The sequence below is a fragment of the Emydura macquarii genome, unplaced genomic scaffold (genome assembly GCF_026122565.2).
Source record: "Emydura macquarii macquarii isolate MOO-44397 ecotype Brisbane River unplaced genomic scaffold, CSIRO-AGI_Emac_v2 contig_480, whole genome shotgun sequence".
NCBI classification, from domain to species: domain Eukaryota; kingdom Metazoa; phylum Chordata; order Testudines; family Chelidae; genus Emydura; species Emydura macquarii.
The window spans coordinates 7,345,064-7,364,458 of record NW_027130617.1 but is presented as its reverse complement, the minus strand read 5'-3'; the positions used below and the strand labels follow the sequence as shown (position 1 = coordinate 7,364,458).

Genomic DNA, 19,395 nt, shown 5'->3' with positions numbered 1-19,395 from the left:
ATTTTCTTATGAAATACTTTATCGTGAACATTATTTTCAATAACTAAATTACTGAATGTGCTTCAAGAAAAGTGCTAGTTATTTTAATCCATTATATTTTTACTTTAGCAATACAGCATATTCAGACATGTTGGATTGAATCAAATCACCAATAAGAAATTTAATCATTAAAAAATTCTTTAGTGCATATGTAAAAATACCAGCCATCTGTATGTCTTACATACCTCAGTAGCAAACTGCTGCAATCCACCAATATTAATTGGTCCCTCCTCTGTGGCATATAAATTGCATCCACCTACACAAAGATCTGAGGTTGGACATACCATTCCGCATGTCAGGCCCAGTGGGTTGTCAGAAAGAATCATTTTGGCAGCTCCGTAGTAGTTCTGCATGGAAAAAAAAAAAAAAAAGAGTCACATAACAGGGAAGCAAATAGTCAAGAGAGGAGATCCAAAATGTTGTTCCTTTTATGTGACTAGTAGAATAACACTGTGCACCTCTGATAAAATTGAAAGACACAAATTTATCATATGTGTATTACCAAGCATTGTTAAAAGGTACCAGGGACAAATTATGATTGTATCTCATTGTATGGCAGGCTAAGAATATTTCAATTATTTCTTTTTTTATTACCAAAATATTCTGATTTGTTTTATGTGGATTCTCAGTTATTTTTCTAGGGGTGTGTAGTGGATTTACAGTTTTATTTTTAAAATAACATGCTGTACATATTACAATCCAGTAAATGCTCTCTCTATTCCGAAATCAATTATGCAGCTGCCTAACAGATGTTATAACTGCAGCTCCAAGTTCTCTCTCCATTCACTTACCCACCAATAAAATAAAATAATCAAGAAGATCCCAGGAAACATTTATGTGTACCAGAGGTTCCCCTAAAGACTACCACTGATCATGGGAAGATTAAATTCACCATTACGTAGGGGGCCAACACAAGGCTCAAGCACAAAGTGGCATGGAGGGCTTGTGCTGGCAAACGCAAATGGGAGTGAACTCCATTCCAAACCTCTCCAAACTATGAACAACTGAGAGAAGAAAGAAGGGTCTCATTTTCCATCTCCTCCAGCCACCTCTTCCACATCTCATTCTCCAGTAACTTTTTAATGAGAGCTGTGTTCAGAGCTGGTCTGTCGCTGCACTGCTTTATGCCAGGGAGTGACTCTCCCAACCAGGATAACTAGCTCAGAAGACTCAGAAGCTGTAGAGCCAGTGGGAGGTGAAGAGTTCATTGACTGGTGCTCCTTCATAGCGCAGAGCTGGAAAGTTTTATTTTCAACCTTTATGTTTAGTAAGGAAAGACACATGCAATGTGCATCTTCAAAGAGAACAATATCCCACACAGTGTGAAACTCAAATAGTGAACATGCAGAGCAATTTCAAGATTTGATTATGTGACAAAATGGTGGGTTACAAAAAAAGTCATATACGGTTGGAAAGGTTCTAATTGACCAAGAGGCATATAAAGGGCTGGGCATAATGGTCAGAGGTTCGACCAGATGATACAGCCAGGGACAGTGAGTTCCAGCAGGGCTCCAACATTTAAGAAACAGTTTTGTAGAAGTAGTTGGGCCTTTCTTCTACATGTGGTGTAGGCATGTGGCCATCCCATGACTGCACAGATCACAAAGCCACGCATATATTTTCAAGGGGCTTGCTCCTAAATTACTAAATCAATTCGAAGTTCTAGTCTTGGGCAAACAGAAAAAAATGGGTTTATTAAGTGAGTCATTTGTGAAGGGCCTTAAACTGTTTTGTCTGTGGTGACAGGTAAGTGAGATATTGGGCCTGATTCTCATTTATATTGTCCACTTTTCAATGCTCTGGCAACGTAAAGGGGGCCTGGCAGTGGGTGTTAATTAAACTGATTAGAAATGTAATTTACACCCACTTTATAGCTCCTTTAATTCTGCCAGAGCAGTGTAGCAGATATTCATGTAATTGATAATCTGGCACACTGAGTTCAATATTGGTTAATTGAATGGTTTCCTTGTTTCTCTGAAAAAGGACCACTCAGGGCCAAATTGTTGGGCATTGGTCTTCAGAATTGAAATACAAGCTACCTTTCATTACTTCCGAATTTTGTTTTGCTTCACATTTTGTCAGGTTTCTTCATATGGGGGGAATAAAAGAGGGTTGTGTCCAGGACTGTTATCTTTGTTGATTTCAACTTTGATACAAAGAAAAGAATTACACTAACTGAATGCAACTTCATTGAAGAAAGATAATTAAGGATTCATATATTTTTGAAGCCTCATAATTAAAAGTGGTGCATACAGATCATTAACATCTTTAGTTTATCATATTAACTATTTCTTCTTTAAGAATCATAGGCTGGGGCAATTTTCACAATATTTTATTTTAAGACAGAATATAATTAAATATAAAATAGTTAAAACATTTTCACATTGTGTTTCAGTGGCAACCTCCTTTGAAATCTCTATTATGTAATTTCAAGCATGTTGATTGTTTGCTGTGTTATCGAATTATGATCTTGATGAAATTTAAGCTGAGGCCCATTACTTATTGATTTGATATGCAGCCATTACATACCTTTATATATAGGCTATTACAATATGAGTACTGTGAGATATGCAGCACACATCACAATGCCAAGTAGTAAAACAATATACACAATGTACAAAACACTTTGTAGTGTTAACATTTTTAAGTGAGTGTAGTGATCAATAAAAAGGCACCAAACTGACGAAGCTAGAGATCAAATTGTGCTATTTATCCACATTACAAGCACACCAAAAGCAGCAGTATTGCAAGCTTTCCACACAGCTTCAACAACATGTCTTCAACCTGGTATTAAAGGGATCACCTCTAGAAGTGAAAGGGGAGTTCAGGTTCAATATTCACTCACTCAGCCTCTCTGTTTAGACTGACAACAAGATAGCCAATTAGTGTCAATTCTACTGGTGGCAATTCTGTAATGAGGAAATATGTCTATTCGGAAACAATGCGGTATGAGCATCATAGGCAGTGCTGCCTAGTGGATGGAGTAGTGGACTGGAACACAGGAAACCTGTATTCTTTTCCCAGCTCTGCAACAAGCCTGCTGGGTGATCTTGGGCAAACCACTTCACTTCTCTATGCCTCGGGTTTCCTCATATTTGAAATCTGGATAAGGGCCTCCACTCTAATAAGAGCTAGTTATACTTTTATTAGTATAAGTCGTTTTACAGCATGTAATTAATGGGTAGCAGACGGTAACTTTCAGGGTGAAATTCCGGTAATCTTCCTAAGTGAGTTGGCCAAGCAACTTCAAGCTTTGAATTTGCTCTTAGTCTGTTCTGAGCTGTACTTTATTTGAACTGGTAATCTAAGTGAAAAGCTCTCATATTCCATTACCAATCTGGACCCCATTTTTGTTGTACAATAAAATATTTACAAGTTTTCTGTATTGTATTGAACTATAATATAGATAAGTATTTTTTCTAACAACATTTTTCTAAAATAATTGCTATGTTTCAGATAAGCTACCATATTTTTCAACCAGTAGCTGCACCAAACCCTGATTTCTGATCCTATCCAAATTCACCCATTATGAGCAGCTAACTAGCCCAATTGGAGAATTTTATTGGGATGTTATACAGATCCTGCCGCTATAAGCTGTGTGTTCAGGAGACCTATGATGTTTCTCATAATTGTGCATAACTGCTATATGCTGAAACAGCAACTTTATTCCAGAATTGAAATTTTAGGACAACACAAGGTAATTTGTCCTAAGGCAGGATATAGTATGAATAAAAGACATTTTAGAAATATGAAAAATTCAGAATTATAGATGGGAGTTAGGTGATTTGGAGTTTTCCCACACACTTTTTCATTTGATTTACTAATTATATTAGTGCTTGCTTGTTGAAGACCAATTGAGCTACTTTATAGGCATTCAGATACTAATTGTCAACTACAAACACTGCAGGAAAGAGGGGGAAATCTTTCCAACAGGAAAAATGCTTTGCAGCTCTGTGATGGTTTTGTTTTTGTTTGTGTATTTATCCCTTCTTTGCTATACTGATTTCTCATGTACATGCCAGACATCATTATAAAGAATGCATTATTCTAAACTTTGACAAAAACTAATAAGGAGAGGAAGTATAATCTAGTATTTAATATCCTGCTGCAAATTATAGTACTACTGTACTACAACAATAATCCATTGGGCATATGGCAGAGACAAATTAACAAATAATAAATAAGAATACTTTGCACTTATATGTCACCATCCATCTGAAGATCTTGAAGTGCTTTGTGGTGAGAGCCTTTAAAATCTTGACAATTTAAATTCAGATAAATAAATAGATAGTAACCTCAGTATCTTGAATCTTCTTCGATATTTCTTATGTAAGGAAAGTACCTTTAATATTGAAAATAATGACATTATCGAACTGCAAACACTTATTTAGCACTCATTGCAACTCCCAATTAAGTTAATGGGCGTCTTAATCATATTGATATAACACAGTAACAATTATTTTACAGAGCCCAAGGGTGTGCTAGATCCCTTACAAAACAGGTAAGGCGATATGACCCCTACCCGGAGGAGCTTATGTACTAATATCAGACATGATGCCACAAAGAGTAACTAGACGGTGCAATTGGGGGGGAGGCGCTGGTGACTCAGCAAAGGCTATTGTACAACATAAAACAAATATAATTTAGAAGTAAAATAGTTCAGGATATTTTTTAAATAGATAAAAATAAAGAAGCAGATGACTCAGTCCGCTAATTCTTTTAGATGTCAGGGAGGAATCAGGTCTAGAATTTGAATGCTTTTGAGATTGTTTTATTTAAATGCAATAAATGCCTCCTCATGCCTTGGTTCATAAAATACCTTTTCCTAGACACTTCCACAGAAAGAAATTAATCTAACTGGATAGGATGTTTTTTGATTTCCTTCATCAAAATGTCAATAAATACACATTGGTAAGGGAGAGAACAGAAACAAGCCTTAAACAGACATCAATAATCAGTCGAATGCAGGCAGAGGAGGATCTCCACATGTATCACTTGGAAGCATTACATAATTTGCATGCAAATGAGATTTTTTTTTTTTTTACTTGAGAAAACCTATTAAAACATGTAGGATCAATACTGTGAGACGAAAAGAAATTGCATTTATTATCAGGAAATGCTCACAGCATCTATTCATTCATCTAATTTAAGCGCACTTCATATAAATTTCACATAGGTCATGACTTTTTGATATTGTAGTTTTCTCAAATATAACAAAGTGGCTCCAGGATTGTATTCTGTAAAAAAAGAATGAAAGCACTAGCTTACCCAGGATGTGGGGATGGGGTGAAGTGAAAGCAGAAAGGTAGGAAGAGGAGCAGGGGGCAGGGAAGGGAGAATGGAGGAGAAAGAACAAACAGTGTTCAGTCTTTTTTGTCTCTTGGTAGAATGTTTAAAAATGGACAGTTACAAAACAAAATTTCCAAGAAAATTACTTTCACGTCCTGTCCACTCTTACCTATGTTTTCTTAATATTTTACAAAAATCAAGATGTGTTGGGTCAAATGTTGTTGTTTAAAATGATTTAAGGAACAACAATTGAAAAATGTATATTGATACAGAAGTGTTCAGTTATGTATCAGCAAGCTTCTAACATCTTTATATCTATACAAATCAGTTCACATTTGAATAAACTAACCTTCCTATTTTTTTCAAAAGTAGAATGAACAAAACAGAAGAGTGACTTATCAAATATCATATATTTTCTGTATTACAATGCTGGTAATATTTAATCAATCCAGAAAACTTTCACATCATTTGACTTATGTCATCATAACAGGACTGTAATTTCACACAGTGTCACTATCTTTTTCTGAAAAAGAAGGGAAGGAATATCTTGTACTGTCATTTTGTTCTTTGTAGTCTAGAATGTGAGAGATTCCTTAATTGACATAGTGTCATCGCAACAGTCTATTCCACATAATTATGCTATGGCAACTGAAACCAGCTGTCAGCCATTCCATTACACTAAGTACAAATAGACATCTCAAGAAAAGTCACTGTTTCAAGTACATCAATTTAACACCATTACTACTTTTCTTTTAAATGTTTTTGTACTTAGTGACTTGAAATATATAGAGATTAAGAAAGAAAACTGAATAAAACTGTACTTTCATATACATGGAGCCCCATGAATTTTTCTTCAAATATTGTAAAGCATAATTCTGTGCAATTATTACCAATCTTATAGCAGCTTAAGACTTTTTTTTACAATCTACTAATTGTATTAACAGCATCACATTTATACTATTTTACATCTGAATTCTGACTCGTGATTTTTATAAGACATTCCCATGATATGCTGATATGTCCCTTCTCGTGTTATCCAAAGTACATTGGGAGTGGGGGAGGAGTTATTCTATTCTCTACACACCTCTCCCAATCCTGTTTCTTTCTCTTTCCCATCTCCCTTTCAACCTCATCCAGCCTGCCTCTCACTCACATTCTCTGTCCCTGCTCCCCCACTATTTCCTGTCTCCCATTTACCCTTATATACATTTGCACCCTTATTTTTCCTCACTTTCCATTTATAAGATCCTATCCCTAACATTTTCCCTATTTTTTAATCCCTCAGCCTCCTGCACTATACCTATACCCTATAGCCCTCAGTCTTCCTTCTTCAACTGCACATTCCCCCCATCTCTCTGTCTCTTCCATGCAATCTACATTCCCCATCCTCTTTAGTCTCTTCTTACCCTACACATCCCCCTAAATCGCTTGTTTGCATACTAAATCCCTCTGCATCCTTTCAGTCTACTCTGGCACTTCTTCAGACTCCCTTATGCTCAACACATTCCTCTACCTCTTCACAGTTTCCTGCCCAGCCTCCTATCCATAAACCATGAATGGCAACCATCTTTCCTGGAGGCAGCTAGTTTTTGGTCTTGCTAAAAATAATGGGATTTGATAACTATCTTTGCTAAGGGAAGACTTACTTCTACATGGGAAATGGTGGCCATGTTTAAATTAATGGAAGATGGAGGCTCTTTAGAATAAGGGAAAATTTGCAAGCTTGAAGGCAGGAAACAAAATCCTGGGAAACTATAATAAAAACTACTAAATATTGTTAGACTTGAGATAAAATTATGAGAGTAAGCCAAACTGGGTTTTGTTGTGACAGACAAGGGTGACTTTGAGCAATATTGCCCATTCAAGGGCATAACATTACAAATATATTTCTGCATCACTGATCTATAATGGCTGACTGTCACTCATCTAAGTATCACTGAAAATGGTATCCCTCCCCTCTATTCCTGAAAACCTCGGCTGATAAGCCCTCTTTGTGAATTAAGCAGCACACACAGCCCAGCAAGGTATCTCCACCAAGTGTCTTTACTGGTGTTTATGCTCCAGGTACAGCTTAACATAGCAGCAATTAAGTGGAGTGCATTCCTGATGCCTGCTCAGCCTTTTATCTGCTTGCTTTCTTCTAAGAGCCATCTAGAAGCTAATTACCTCATTAGCTCCCTACAGGTGCAAGTGATCCCTTGCACCCTTCCAAAATACAAACTACCTAAGTCCCTCCTACTCTAACTACACCCAGTGCCCTTCTACCAGGTTCTAATTCACCAGGATGCTGGTTTCCAAAGGGCTCAATTTATAGCATCCTGTCAGAGTCACACAACACAGGGCAGTATTCACTGACTTGTATGGCTAAAGCCATTCACAGGAATCTACAGCACCAGTACTGTCTTGTCAGAACAACTGGTAGATCCTGAAGGTGCCAGACAATGAGACGCTCTGAGACTGTCTCCACTGCACAGATGGAAGGCAGGCAGACTAAGCAATTGTTGGACAGGATGGTAAGTAGGGTTGGGGCACATCAGGGAATTGATTGTGACTCCTTGATTTCTGAGGCCCCAGCAATGCCTAGAGTTGCTTCTGGGCAGCAGTAAAATCCCACTGCTATAAGGTCTTTTAATGGATCCTACCCCAGTGGACGACTGCTGTTGTGTAGGTCCATTCTGCCATGCCCCCTTTCCTGCCTCAACAAACTGGGATAGGGGAGATGGGGCAGAGGCATAGGGCGCAAACTTGCTGGCTGACTCCAAAATCCTGAAACCACTCTTGCAAAAATATCAAACACAAGAAAAAGAAAAAGAAAAAAAAATCTCTCCTATAGCATATCTTTGCTTGTATCTTTGAAGATTTAATTCTAAATGGAAAGATGAAGAAAACATGACACCCTTAAGCTTCAGAACAGTTTTTTTTTCAAAATGCAGCAACTACATGTTAAACAGCATAGTTAAATGTAAATGGCCTCCAAAGAGCAGTTTAGAGAGAATACTTGATTGTTATCTTTTAAAAAAACAAGATACGTTTTAAAAATACACTAATATTCACAGTATGGTGAATCTAAATTTGTGTCTCACCTATTGAGGGATTCAATTGCAAACAACAGTCTGTACAAAGGCTACTGAGTAATGCTGACTGGGAAGACACAAGAGAATAGATTGTACCTTTGGAAAGTAGATCTGTAATCTAGTTTGTATGAAAAGGAAGAATGGAAGTTTTGGTATAAACTCTGCTGAATCAGAGAAGCCTGACACAATACAGTGCAAGTGACATCCTTTTCTCAAAGAAGCCCAAGGCTCATTGAGCCTAGCAATTCAATTACCCTCTCAACCCAGGAAGAACCCAACCCCCCCCCCCCCCTCCTGAGCTGAGGTCTACTGGTAGAGCAAGTTGGAACAGTCTACATTGTACATGGCCTGTAAATATCTAAAAAGCCTCAGGCTTTAGAGAACAAGAATCCCTGACCTTTTATGATTGCTACAGTAGTTTTTTCCAACAAAACATACTATATAGAATGGAGCCCTTAAATAGCTGACAAAAGAATATGTTTTCAGTATGCAACTGTTTAAACAGCTTATACTTATAATAAAACCAGTATAAATGAAAACCTGAGTGCCATACTACTCACTAATTAGTGAGAGAATATGGACGCAATGAAGTATAGTACAATTTAGGACATGTCTACACTACAGCTGCTACAGCAGGAGCATTACAGTGCGCCAGCCATGTCGCCGTAGTGTGGATGCTGCCTATATCAATAGAAGAGGTTTTCCCATCAGTGCAGTTAATCCACCTCTCCAAGAAGTGGTAGCTAAGTCAACAAAAGAATCCTTCCATCAACCTAGCTATGTCTACACCAGGGGTTAGGTTGACCTAACTACAGTGCTCAGGGCCTGAAAATTTTCACAGCCCTGAGTGATGTAACTAGGGCAATCTAATATTTAAATGTAGATCAGGCCTGTAAGTATGTTACATTTTAGCTTAACAAAAAGAAGGTCAAGGGGTGACTTAATTACAATTCACAAGTATCTACATGGGATATTCAATATAGCAGAGAAAAGTATAACAAGATCCTATGGCTGAAAGCTGAAGCTAGACAAATTTAGTCTGGAAATAAGGCATTCATGTTTAACAGAGCGGGTAATTAAACCATTGGAACAACTTACCACGCGTTATGGTGGATTCTCCATCACTAAAATATCGTCATCTAAAATATACACTCTAGGAATTATTTTGGGGAAGTTCTATGGCCTATGTTACAGAGAATGTCAAACTAGATGATTACAACAGTCCCTTCTGGCGTTGGAATCCATGAAGCCTTCCTTCTTCCTGCACATCACTGTTTTGAGATTTAAGCCAGTCTGGAAATTCTCTTAACTACAGTTTTGTCTGCAAATCTAACCAGCTCTGGGGTTTCCCCCAGGTGAGAGAGTAAGACTGTCCATTGGGTTAGGGCGAGGAAATTGCTAGGCTAGCAGCAGGGAGATTCTAATTCTCTGCGCTCTGCTGCTCAGCCCCATTGCCTCGACTTGTTCCTGAGCACATCAGTTTGTTTCATTTTGGAGTGGGGGTTTCTTTGAACAATTAATGTTCATTTTTATTGACATTACACCTGTAACACTGATATACTCATAGACTCTAAGGTCAGAAGGGATCAATATGATCATCTAGTGTGACCTCCTGCACAATGCAGGCCACAGAACCTCACCCACTCACTCCTGTAATAAATCTCTAACCTATGACTGAGTTATTGTTCAAATCATGGTTTAAAGACTAAGTTACAGAGACTCCACCAGCAAGTGAGCCATGCCCCATGCTACAGAAGAAAGCAAAAACCCCCCAATCTGCCCTGGGGGAAAACTCCTTCCCGACCCCAAATATGGTGATCAGTTAAACCATGACGATTAGACACCTGTGTCTAATTTCAACTCTAGATTTCCGGATGGCCAGTTTTGTGTACCCACTGGCACTGAATTTAAATAATTCCTCTCCCTCTCTGGTATTTATTCCTCTGATGTATTTATAGAGAGCAATCATATCTCCCCTCATCCTTCTTTTGGTTAGGCTAAACAAACCAACCTCTCTGAATCTCCTCTCACAAGGCAGGTTTTCCATTCTGCGGATCATCCTAGTAGCCCTTCTCTGCACCTGTTCCACTTTGAATTCTTCTTTCTTAAACATGGGGGACCAGAACTGCACAGAGAATTCCAGATGAGGTCTCACCAGCGCCTTGTATAACGATACCAATACCTCCCTATCTCTACTGGAAATACCTCGTCTGATGCATCCTAGGACCGCATTAGCTTTTTTCATGGCTGCATCACATTGGCAGCTCATAGTCATCCTGTGATCAACCAATATGCCCAGGTCCCCCTCCTCCTCTGTCACTTCCAAATGATGCATCCCCAGCTTATAGCAGAAATTCTTGTAAATAGTCTCTAAGTGCATGACCTTACACTTTCCACTATTACATTTCATCCTATTTCTATTACTCCAATTTACAAGGTCAGCCAGATCTTCCTGTATGATATCCCGATCCTTCTCTGTATTGGCAATACCTCCCAACTTTGTGTCATCTGCAAACTTTGTTAGCACATTTCCACTTTTTGACCCAAGGTCAGTAATAAAAAGGATAAATAAAATTGGTCCCAAGACTGATCCCTGAGGAACTCCACTAGTATCCTCCCTTCAGCCTGACAGTTCACCTTTCAGTATGACACGTTCCTTATCCACCTTTCAATTTTCATATTAATTCCCATCTTTTCCAATTTAACTAATAATTCCCCACGTGGAACCATATCAAATGCCTTATTTAAATCTAGGTAAATTGGATCCACTGCATTCCCTTTGTCTAAAAAATCTGTTATCTTCTCAAAAAAAGGAGATCACATTGGTCTGGCATGATCTACGTTTTGTAAAGCCATGTTGTATTTTATCCCAATTACCATTAACCTCAATGTCTTTAACTACTTTCTCTTTCAAAATTATTTCCAAGACCTTTCATACTACTACTACATACGGTACAGAACCTGAGTTTACAGATTCATTAAAATCCTTGCTAATGGACTTGCAATTTCATGTGCTAGTTCCTTTAATATTTTTGGATGGTGATTAACCGCCTCCCCCGATTTAGTCCCATTAAGATGTTCGAGTTTGGCTTCTACCTCGGATGTGGTAATTTCTGCCTCCATATCCTCATTCCCATTAGCCACCCTACCACTATCCCCAAGCTCATCATTAGCCTCATTAAAAACGGAGGCAAAGTATTTGTTTTGACATTCAGCCATGCCTAGATTATCCTTAACCTCCACCCCTTACAACCAGTTCTTCTAAGAGGTCCTTACTACTCACCAATACCAAATCCACAATGGCATCCCCTCTTGTTGGTTCAGTAACTATCTGGTGAAGGAATCTGTCAGCTATCACATCCAGGAAAATCTGGGCCCTATTTTTACTACTCGCACTTGTCCTCCAGTCTATAATAGGGAAGTTAAAGTCTCCCATAACCACACAGTTCCCAGTAGTATTTACTTCATAAAAAGCCTGAAAGAGGTCGCTATCCATGTCCAAATCAGATCCCGGTCGTCTGTAGCACACCCCAAGCACTATCCCAGGGGAAACTCTAGTAGTTTTCTTCCCCAACATGATGTTTACCCAAACAGACTGTCTTATCAATTCCATCACTTCTAATTTCTTTACAGTCTACCTCATCATTGATATACAATGCTACTCCACCACCTCTGCCTTTATATCTTTCCTGAACAGAACATACCCTTCAATACTTGTACACCAGTACTATTCCACCATGTTTCTGTTATCCCTATAATATCTGGTTTCACTTTCTCTACCAGTAGCTCTAGTTCCTCCATTTTGTTACCCAGGCTCCTTGCACTGGTATACAAACATCTTAATTTTTGCTATTTGGCTTTGTTCACGTTCCTTACCTCATTTGGCACAGTCATTCTACTACCAATATCGCCTATTAGACTGGTATCTACATTATCCTTCCTCTTAATATCCATTCTGCTCCCCACTGCTGTGTCCTTTCTTACTTCATTTGCCTCCCTCTCAATGCTAAAATCCGATGTTGAGATTACCTGGGCATCTCCCAACCATCTCCCCCAATTCCCTAGTTTAAAGCTCTCAATCAGTTGTGCAAGCCTCCATCCTACAAGTGCATTTCCCTCCCCACTCAGGTGAAGTCCATCCCAAGAGAACAGTCCTCTGTCCATGAATGCCTCCCAGTGACCATACATCCCAAAATCTTCCATACAGTGCCACTGCCTGAGCCATCTGTTGATCATCAGAATCTCTCACACTTTTGTCCTCCTCCTCTAGGGAGGGGCAGAATCCCACTGAAGATCACCTGAGCCTCGATTTCCTTAAGAGTCTTCCCCAGCCTGGCATAGTCTCCTTTGATATGTTCCAGCGAGAATCTAGCTGTATCATTTGTATCCACATGAAGGACAATCAGTGGATTCTTTCCCACTGCCGTTAGGATCCTCTTCAGCCTCAGATCCACATCCCGTATTTTAGCACCCGGCAGACAGCACACCCTTTTGTTCTCTGGATCAGCTCTGGTTACAGGCCTGTCTGTTCTTCTCAGCAGGGAGACCCCAATCACGTAGACCTGCCTTTTCCTGGTAACGGTGCGATTCTCCGGCCTATCCTCTGTTCTTTCTGGTTGCAAGTCATCTCGTCTACTATTCTTCTTTGCTATCCTCTGTAACCATTCCTGTATGCTTCTGGGGCTCTTTTTTGGTGGTATCTCCAGTGGCTCATCCACTCTTTGTATGAGACTAGCTGCTCTTCTCTTCTTTCTTGCCCTCCCATCTTCACTAGCCACCTGCTAGGCCCCTTCTTCATTTTCCAACTCCGCAAACCTGTTTCTGAACTCTATTTCTCTTTCACTGGCTGGTCTTTTCCTCTGCTGGGTTCTTGCAGTCACATGCTTCCACTGGCCACTTTCCTCACCCAGCATTCTCCCCTCAGAGTTCGTTGGTCCTGCTTCCATTTGCAGGTCCGGGTTTTTCCATTCAGCCTCCGCATTCCTTTGCTCCATCATCTGCTCGAATCCCCTTCTAAACTCAACCAGAGTTTCCACCTGCATCTCCAACCCTCAAATATTTTCTTCCATCAGTTCTATGAGGCAGCACTTTATACAAATGAAGCTCTTTTGAGGTACCCCCTCCAGGATCGTGTACATCCCGCAGCTTCCACATCCAGTCATCTTCACTGTCTCTTCCACTGCTTGAGTGACTACCACTACCGCCTCTGTATTTGTCAAATCCTTTCCCCCTACTTCTTGTCAGTAAGAGAGACAAAAACAAAAAACCCATCAAAACAACCCTCAAAGAGCACCCCAACAATACCAGAACATTGCACACTCCCTCCCCAAACTCCCCTTACAAACTCCCATTTTCAGCTGTGTTTGCTGGCTCCTGTGCCGCTGCAGCTGGGCCGCTGTCTGATTGAGTGGCCGCCTTTATAGGCCCCCTAATTAGGGAAGCATTCACGCAGCTAGGCAACTTTAGATTTCCTCCACACAGGTTAGGGTAAAAGGGAGTAACATAAGACTGTATGTAACTTTATTCTGGGAATTGAACACTGAGATGCAGAGCTCATTTTACATACACAATAAATGACTATATATCCTTGTCCTAACATTTTGGCCAGCACAATAAGGGAAGAGTAAGTACTAATATTTTTTTTAGGCCATTGTTGTGCCAAGGCGTTCAACATTATTTTCAGTCTTGTCACATTTTTCGGGCACCAGCAACAGGTAAAAACTATTGTTGAGCCCCTCTCTGTAAAAGTTACTGCTTGTGAAGGAAGACTATAGTTATGGATATGGAGGGACCCTAAGAGCTAGGCAAGTCAGATTATAACTATATGGTAGTAATTGCTGAGTAATTTGAGGTTTTAGATTTTCCCTTTAGGAACACTGAAGCTCTTTATAGAATGGCTGCCTTATGCAATTATTTTTTCTAAAGCAGAACTTCCTGATGAAGTAGAAACTGGTCAAATTACTCACACTGGCCAAACCACAGACTGTCTGAGTACCTGCAGGTCTCATGACAGCTTTGAGAGATGCGTCATAAAACAACTACACTGAACTAGGTGTTGAGGAAAATAGCCCATCTATATAGACTATACATGACTGATGAAATCCCAGCCCTATTTGAAATCAATAGGAGTCTTCCCACTGATTTCAATTGGGTCAGGATTTTAACCAACACCATTAAAATCAGACCCTTAATATTATCTCAACATGCCTGTAACAGGATGCAGTCCTAGAACATCTCCACGCCTCATGGCACTGAAGTCATTCTGCCTCAGTTTGCCCTTCTCAGTGATGGTTCTCTGGGCCTTAAGCATAGCTCAATTGCTGAGGTAATGAAATGACTATGATAATAAAAGTCCAAAGAAAAACACTCTTTCTAACCTGAGGCCCATCCATGCTGGGCAAAAGCCCTTCTTCTGAGGGGCTGTCCTGTAATTCTAGCAGGCTTTACTCAGCACTCAATTTCCAGGTTCCCCTCGAAATAGGGTAATCCTGCTCTCCTTCCTGGAGCTGTGCTTCACTTCTGACAGACATTCTCAAGCCCTACGTCTCCATTGTACCTCACAGCCTTTCCCTGAATTTCTCTCATGGTTCCTTTTAGACAGAATTCAGAGCAGGGCTTCATCATGCTCAGGAAGTAGTCCCCTGACTCACACCTGGTCCCAGCTAGGTTCTGCTAATTCTTTCTGAACACCTATTCTTAAAAAGGCCATGCCTTGGTGCCCATCGCCCTTGAAGGGGAGAAACTACTCTCCTACAGCGCTTCCATATTGAAATTTGCTTTAGGTTTTAGGATACTATAATGTAGCAGAAAGGGAAGTCAGCAAATCCATTATAGCTTTGTATCCTCTCTGTTCAGAGCTTCTCTGTTTCAAAACATTTTAAGAATGCATTAAGAAGTAAACTGCCTCAAAGTAGTACAGTACCAATGGAAGCAGATGCCTGGCATTCATAAAAATGAAGCCTGCATTGACATAAGAGATTATAATAGAGCAGTCTATATGCAGATGCTGGACACAATGCTACAATCATCATTAACCATGTTAACATGTAATAATGTTATAAACGACATACATCTTAATAACTCCCTTTGTCCCAATGTTTCTTGTCAATATGTAGAACTTACTGTGAGCATTTCAGCTCATATAATATGCAACGTGTAATAAAAACAACTTGGCTGTTAACTCACCCATAGTGTGGCTGCTAGCTTACTCTCAATGAATAAATGAGACCCACTTTTCTCTCATTTTACCTATGGGGACCGAAGCACCCCTGCACTGGCAGGATGTGTGTGTTTGAGACTAGTAGCAGGAGATGGGGCCAGCTGCTTCTGTAAACCTCTCACCCAGAACAGCCTCAAGCCATCCCAGTAGTCCCCAAGCTTGGATGGGAGACAGCAAATGAAGCTTCACCAAAAGACTTAAAACGAGTTTTTAAAAGGTAAGTGGTGACTAGGAATTGTTCAGAATTAGAATGTCCCTCACAGCCTGATTAATGCACACATATATTTTCATGTTAGCTGTGCAGTTATCTTTAACATTTGTATTTTTGACTGTTAAAAGGCACTTAACATATCTTCAGGCAATAGAAAGTATCCTTTTCTCCACTAACAGGATATCATCTGGAAACACTCAACCTTATTACAGTGGATTCTATTTATTATTGTAGTAGTTTATTAATATTACTAAGTTTTGTAAATAAATAATGATAAAGCTTCTTTACTTGAACCATAGTAACAAAAAACATTCATCCCTGAGATGAGCACCTGCATGCGAAGTGTCAGCCCAAAAAATTTTTAATAAGAACATTATAATCATTTCCTGAAAAGATTTATTCTCTAATGGGAAAAAAAATAATCTCCTGTATCTACAGTGGTTCAGTCAGGTAACAATACAGTGAATTCATTACACTGAAGTGTTTAGTTTTGTCAATATTATTAATTGATTAAATCCAACCAAAACAAATACATGAAAGAAAAATAAATCTGCTGAAGAAACAGATTTACTGTACAGATTTACAATATTGCCAAAGAACAATATCAGAAAGAATAATTAAAAATTAAGAAGAATCTATTAAATATCATGCCTGTTTTAAACATTATTTTATTAGCGTCTACAGAGATAAGGATTGTAATTCAATCACACAAAGAGAAATGCAAGCAACTGATGTTCTTGTGTTTCATTTATGACTGTGAACCTGCTTTTACCTTGTTTGCAATACTTGTGATAAATGATTTGATGTCTAGATTAGTTGGGCAGCTCTTCTGACAGGGGGCATCTGCACATTTTAAGCACCTAAGAAAAAAATTAAAAGGAGTTAAGGAGACAAACAGTACAAATACTGCCAGTAGCATAAGCTTTTTCATGTACACAAGACCAAAGTTGATAACTCTAAAAAAATAATACTTTACATTTCTTAGAGACTTCCATATAAGGATTTCAAAGTACTTTGTAAACATTATTGAATTAAGTCTCACAACACTGTAGTGAGATAAGTTTTGTCATACCCATATTGAAGCACAGAGTTGATAAACAAATAGCCTAAAGCCACACAAGAAGGCTGTGATGAGCCAAAAAGAGAACTTTCATCTCTCTCTAGTTGGGAGTTTTAGCCAGAAGAGCATCCTTCTTCTATAACAAGCAGATCCATAAAATCCACTATTCTGAATGTGCAATCTATAGCTATATTACATACACAAATACATTAAAAGAGTATTAAGACTGAAAAGTTAAGCACTCAAAAGATAGGAAATGCCACAATTTATATTACCCATTGAACATCATTTGGGCGCCCTTGTGCTATGCATTACATGATAGTCTTATTATATAATCATATTATTTTTTCATTGGATCTGTCTTCAGGATGGATGATGCTCACTGAATGTGTGGCTGTGACGGTACACAGAATATCCCCCCAGGGTGCCACATGGACCTGGGGTACCACTGAGCCCTCTGTCTGACCAGCCTGGGCTCCTTCTCACACTGTGATGCTGTGACAAGCCACAATCCTTTTGGCAGGTGCTGCACTTACACAACCTTCCACATGCAGGGACCACACCCAGTTTAGTTCAATGAATGCTTTCCCCAGCCACTCATGAACCAATAACAGAGAAGCTCCAGTCAGATCCCCATCTCAGAAACCCCAGGACTGTACCATCTTGCTCTGGTCAAAAGCCTGATCAGTGAAGTTTATTGTCCATTCTGCCCTTACCTCAAAGTGGAAGAGGCATGCAACTGCTTTTGTTACTGAGCTGAGTTTGCTTAAACACTTCACTAACACTGAACACACTGGTGAAGATAAAACATTAAACAAGTTTATTAATGACAGAAAAATAGATTTTAGATTTTAGAATAATAGAAGATTAGGGGTGGAAGGGACCATATAGTCCAACCCTCTGCTCAAAGCAGGACCAACCCCCAACTAAATCATTCCAGCCAAACCTTTGTCAAGGCACACCTTAAAAACCTTTAAGGATGGACATTCTACCACCTCCCTAGATAACCCATTCCAGTGCTTCACCACCCTCCAAGTGAAAATGTTTTTCCTAATATCCAAAGTAGACCTCCCCCACTGCAATTTGAGACCATTGCTCTTAGTTCTGTCATCTACCACCACTGAGAACAGTCTAGCTCCATCATCCTTGGAACCTCCTTTCAGGTAGTTGAAGGCTGCTATCAACCCCCCCCCACCCTCACCATTCTTCTCATCTGCAGACTAAACCAGCCTAGTTCTGTCAGCCTATTCTCATAAGTCATGTGCTCCAGCCCCCTAATCATTTTTGTTCTCCTCCTCTGGACTCTATCCAATTTGTCCACATCCTTTCTGTAGTGGGGAGCCCAAAACTGGACACAATACTCCAAATGAGGCCTCACCAGTGCCGAATAGAGAGGAATAATCACTTCTCTTGATCTGTTGGCAAAGTGATTATAAATTGCAAATATAGAGAGACTAGAAATAATTACCAAAGGAAAAATAAAAATAATCTAAATTCTAACAGGATTTGAATCTAGAAATGTCTCACCCTGAGAAATGGTACAAGCAGTTTCTTAAATGCAGACTGGCCAGCCTTTCCTGCCTGGGATTCCCCTCCTCCTTTTAAAGTCGTTTCATCTTCCAGATGATCCTTTGATCCTTCGGATGCTCATCTGAAGGAGTGTGAAGCCCAGTAATGATGTCACTCCCCACTCTTATAGCTACTTCCAACTTGCTGGAAGGTCCATGCATGTAACATGGGGGCTGCTCTACATCAGTCAATCAGTACTCCATTGTGAAGGTACTCCCTACAGTGAAGTCTTCACTGTAAATGATTCCTGGCAGTGAATTCTTTCCTTGATGGCCCATTAGCATGTCTGGCCACTTCATTGTTGTACTTGAAAAGCTAGTTTAGGTAGTAGCATTTACAAAAATACTTTAAAACTTCACATATAATGATAGCCCATGCAATTCGATGAGATATTAATGTTTAGCAGATAAAGACTTTTAAAATAATACCAAACAAGGCATACTTGTACAGAACATATCACCATTATATGACATCGGTGAATATGGGGTTTCTGGAGTGTTGTTTTCAGAAACAGAGTGTCACAGTAGCTATTTGATATTTCTCTTCATTTATATTCCTCATGATTTTATTCTTCATTATTCAATCCGTGGGCAGAGGCCTTATTTAGTAAATATCATTCAAACCCTGCTCTGAAGAGAATTATTAATTTAGTCATGGGCCTTTCTATGGTATTCATCCCTACAGTATCTACTTCACAATCTGAAAATATTTATTTTTCCTTGACCTGGTTCTATAATAAATTCTTCTGTGACCTTACGCAACGTCTGTGTATCTCAGCTTCCCCAACTGTAAATGTCATGACTCTTATATCATGAATCTCAATTATTTAATGAAGTTCTATAGGTATAACTGAGTATAAATTTTGACAATTGAATAATCAGATATGTAGAGTTCTATGATACTTTTATAGGAAAGATGATAAACAAAAACAATT

The 19,395-nt window shown here is 39.2% G+C and overlaps 1 protein-coding gene across 12 annotated transcripts in view; it reads right to left on the bottom strand.

Annotated features, from left to right (window-relative positions):
- Positions 1-19,395, bottom strand: part of DPYD (dihydropyrimidine dehydrogenase) — a 490,220-nt gene that overhangs the window by 315,203 nt on the left and 155,622 nt on the right. For all 12 annotated transcript variants that reach the window (XM_067538400.1, XM_067538402.1, XM_067538403.1 and 9 more), the window contains 2 exons: positions 16,605-16,692; positions 225-386 (listed from right to left, as the gene is read on the bottom strand). In XM_067538400.1, the coding sequence (XP_067394501.1) occupies positions 225-386; positions 16,605-16,692 (250 nt within the window). The remainder of the gene's footprint in view (positions 1-224; positions 387-16,604; positions 16,693-19,395) is intronic.